This window comes from Tigriopus californicus, chromosome 11, assembly GCF_007210705.1.
Source record: "Tigriopus californicus strain San Diego chromosome 11, Tcal_SD_v2.1, whole genome shotgun sequence".
Classification (NCBI taxonomy): Eukaryota; Metazoa; Arthropoda; class Copepoda; order Harpacticoida; family Harpacticidae; genus Tigriopus; species Tigriopus californicus.
This window is the reverse complement of record NC_081450.1, coordinates 8897095-8901201: the sequence shown is the minus strand read 5'-3', so window position 1 is coordinate 8901201 and position 4107 is coordinate 8897095. Positions and strand designations below refer to the sequence as shown.

Below are 4107 nucleotides of genomic sequence, written 5' to 3'. Positions count from 1 at the left end.
TTTGGAAACAATATTATGAACAATATAGGCAAAGGAAATAAAACAGTCCATTTTGGCGAAACCTGTAACGTAGCCAAATCTAGATTCATCTGATATATTCTCTAAAAATTGCTACGTATGAAGGATCAAAATGTAATAGTAATTTGTAATTGAAATTTTTTAACTGCATCGGCTAAAATGCAATTAATTAGACTTATTTTTATTTAAAATGTAATCAATTACAATGCTATTACTTACATCACATGTAAGCAAGCTGCTTTATGGTTTTCAGCTTTTACACAGTTGTGACACTCATTTGTACCCGCACTCGTATCTCGACTTCTAGACTCATTGAAGCTTTTCCATCCTAGTTGTCTTCTTTTCATTTGTCAGTGTTCCTCGATACTTCTATGGAATAACTCCTCTGTAGAAAGCGGAATGACCTGCGAATTCGCAGTCTGAGAACTACCTTTATTGTTCATGCTAACTTATCACTGATACTGTAAGTATCCAAATTTAACTTTCTTTGGCATCCTCCCCTCCCAAAGAGGGTCGAAAAAGTAAGCAAACTTGAATCAAAACATATACTGTACATTTATTTTCAATTCAGCACATTTGGAGTTTATTCATCACTGCAGAAATACTCGAGTTATACGGAAACAATAAAGACAGTAATCTAATCCAAGAAACCGGTGTTTACTAACTTCTCCAGGAAAAACTTGACATCCCCGAGCTCTGAGTCTTTAATCCCCAATGACTTCAGCATACCAATGTCCCCATTTTCGACGGCCAAAAATACAGACCGTAGATGCTCAAGATCGGATCGTTGAAGGTTCAGGGCGTTTCCAAAATCTTCAATGGTCTGCGACTCTGAAGAAGAAGTCATATGAAGAAACAATGAGGTAAATAGCCCAATTTTCCGGCTTCTCTACGTGTAAAGAAGCTCTACCTGACAAAGCAATTGCCACTTGATCCACTCCACCGAGGTCACGTAGACGATGACGGGCCTTTGATCCAAAAAGTTTCTCTAGATAATTGGGACCATGCGATGCCAAAAGTGAGTTCAAGAAGCTTGCCGTTTCTTCCACTGGAGGTCTTCGAGCTAAAAAAGAAATAGATAAATAGCAATAAAACCCTCACTTGTCATCCCGTGAGAAAAACTTTCATCTTCGAAGCATGTTCCTGGCTCTTTTAACCTAGTCATGCTCACCATTGGATCTATTATTAGAGCTAGTACAATATTCAAGAGATTATCATAGGCTTTGTTTGTTAATTATAAAGTGAAAAACTTGAAAATGTACGACGCACGATGATGCCCCATTCGTCATAGGCTTTGCTATTTTTTTTGTTGCATAAAATCAATACCATACTCGTAAATTCGAACAATAATGTGTCCCATATTATTCTCTAAATGATATGGCCTAATGCGCAATATCAGGCTCCTATTAGTTCAGTAATCAGCTTACTGATCTAAAGGATGTCCTCTTTTGTTGAATGTACAATAACTTGTATTTTGCCCGGGTTCGTTTTCGATTCATTCTATGGCGCTACATTTTTGTGGTTAACTTCGTTTTCAAACAAAAAGGCGCAGTAACAATAAGTATAACTTGGTTATTTCTGGTCGACGTCAGTCGCGTTGGAATGCACTAATCAGAAGAGCTTTCTCAATGTGGTTTTCACTTCTTTGTCTCGGCTAATAGCTTCAACACAAAACTTCATGCAAAGTGTTCCTAACTTTCCCTCAAAGGAATGAAACGGAGCAAACTTGGCGTAATAAACCCATATTGATGGTGATAGATTTCACCTTGGAAATTGAGGATGATTAAAGTCAAGATTAAAACCTCTTAACAAAACGCACATTGTGTTATTGCTGAAAGTTAAGTTAGATTATCTACTATTGTGTCCAAAAGTATTTAACTAAAAAATCATGAATTATTTGAGTGCTACGCGTGTTTTTGAGCAATAACATTCATCTTAGCAATTTCACATTTGTCTTGAATGGAGACGGCTCAATTGATTCGAGTTGATCAGGAAAGTCGATCGCCTTCTCACTTTGAATAATTAAAAACTTTGAAATTTCCTAATCCCATTTGCAGTTTAAAATAAGACCTTTGGTCACCCACCCTATTTCGATTTGATTACTTTGGTTTCTGTTTCATACTTTGAGTCCATTTCAGATGTGAGAAAGTAGATACATTATTAGCATCCGAGAGCCTGAATAAAAATTGACGGCATTCTTCCTCGTGGACGCAAACTCATCCATAGAGCACCTTCGAAAGCATACCATTTCCATCAAATGGTCTCTTTTGCCAAAGAGTTGCATTGTGACTAGATTGAGATTAACATCATGTGTCCTCGAAAAGAAATTGCACTGTGGAACTTTCGAAGATACATTTCGCAAAGCCTTTGAATTGATTCCGAGCTCGGCCAAAAGGTCAAATGTGTGCCAAATTTGACATCGTGTAACTTTATGCGACCAAATAGATAAGTGTCTTTTTTGAAACACCCTTGAAACTATTTTTTCCAGGAAGGCTTGTGCATAACTACAAGAACCAGCAAGAACTGTATCATCCTGCCTTTATGACTTATTTGTTACATTTCTACATTATTGTTGATAAAACATTGAGTCAGCGTCAAAGGGTCTGTTTATGCTCCCGAATGAATATCCTTTGTCTAATCAGCAATCACAATCTTAATAGATTGTACAAGGAGGCTTAGATCCGTATCCAAAAACTTGGAACCGTCTTGTGGAGTAATTCTTTGTTGTGGCACAATGAAAAAAAATCCATTTTCATCGGGTTTCTGATTCCTTAGCTTACGCATTATCAGAGCTGTGCAAATCAAATCTGATTATTTCCTTAAGAACATTGTTTGGCCAAACATGACTCTAATTATTCAAGGGAACGGTAGCTTGGCTTACAACAGGTATCTAGAGTCCGGCATGTCTATCTGAAAATTCCAATATGGCCATAATATACCGTTAATATGTCAGTACATATTGATAAAACAAATCAAGCAACTAAGAGCTTTGAGTACCGATTTCTAGCGAGTTTTTCAAACAAGATTTGAACTATGAGTTTATTCAATTTAGGGATTCATCGCTTGATCCTCACGTTACTTCATGGATCGGATTAACCTCCTCTTGGCATGGCCCACATGGCCTCTCTCTCAATCCAAAACTGGATTAAGGATCACGATATGCATGATCACCATCTTTTGGCTTAAATGACATGGACTGCGAGAATAACGACGTAACGTAGATCCCAAAACTCCAAGGGAATATTCGATTCGTATCAAATTTCATTAGGGCCAAAACAGTAACTGCCATGAATTTTCGCCAGTTTTGATCTCTTTACTGGACAATTATAAGCTTACCCGCTGTACATAATCTTGGATCCTCATCGTAGCCGTCCTCGCTAAAATGTAGAGATTCAAACATGATCTTTTTATTAAGTAACACTTCAAGAGTCAATTTCAATCATGTTTATAATTCTATATGCATTTTTTGGACAACATCAAATGTGTTCCGAAGTGAAAGAAAAACTATACCCTTCGGTCAAGAAGGTGACCGAGTGGAAATTCTGTTCTGATTTGATTCCTACACTCATTCAATAAACCCTTCGCTAAACTTTTACGAGTGCTTGTTCCATCGGAAATGAAAGGATTAACCACTCACCAATCAGGTGCTCCGTCGCACAAATATTGAATCGATATGCATCTGCCATCAACTGGGCAACGGAAGGGTTCGAAGGCCTCGCATTTGATATCTGGAAAGACACACCCTGGATGAATGAATGATCCTAACGGCACAATCAATCAAATAAAAACGTTTCATAGCCAATAATTGTCCGGTCGTTTATCTGCTTTTGTGTAACGCACTAGACGAGCCAACTTACCCAGCATCCTTTCTTCTCGTTTGTTTAATTGCTCGTACAATCGTCTGAGGTCTAGCGCGTCCACAATCACGAGAAAAGATGTGAAAATTGCCGATGTCCCAGAGACCTTCATATTGCCTTGAAATGGTTCTGTCTGTATTGAAGTAGTTTTCAGCTGCCGGATTTTCAGAGAGAAGGAAGACCGCTTGGAGCAAGCTCAAGGCAAAACTGTCCACTCTTCCTTTTTTCGGCC

At 38.1% G+C, this 4107-nt stretch overlaps 1 protein-coding gene across 1 annotated transcript; it reads right to left on the bottom strand.

Moving 5' to 3' along the window:
• Positions 1-554: 554 nt before the first annotated feature.
• LOC131891075 (IDLSRF-like peptide) lies at positions 555-4107 on the bottom strand. Its single transcript, XM_059240576.1, has 5 exons — positions 3876-4107; positions 3656-3746; positions 3355-3395; positions 929-1081; positions 555-849 (listed from the first exon to the last, which is right to left on the bottom strand). Exons 1-5 carry the CDS (start codon positions 3985-3987, stop codon positions 656-658), a joined length of 591 nt encoding a protein of 196 aa, XP_059096559.1. The 5' UTR covers positions 3988-4107; the 3' UTR covers positions 555-655.

Coding starts and splice junctions, on each gene's coding strand:
- LOC131891075 (XM_059240576.1), bottom strand. CDS start 3,987: ATGAAGGTCTCTGGGACATCGGCAATTTTCACATCTTTTCTCGTGATT. Junction 3,747..3,875: donor ACGAGAAGAAAGGATGCTGG/GTAAGTTGGCTC, acceptor GTGTCTTTCCAG/ATATCAAATGCGAGGCCTTC. Junction 3,396..3,655: donor TGCGACGGAGCACCTGATTG/GTGAGTGGTTAA, acceptor TCTACATTTTAG/CGAGGACGGCTACGATGAGG.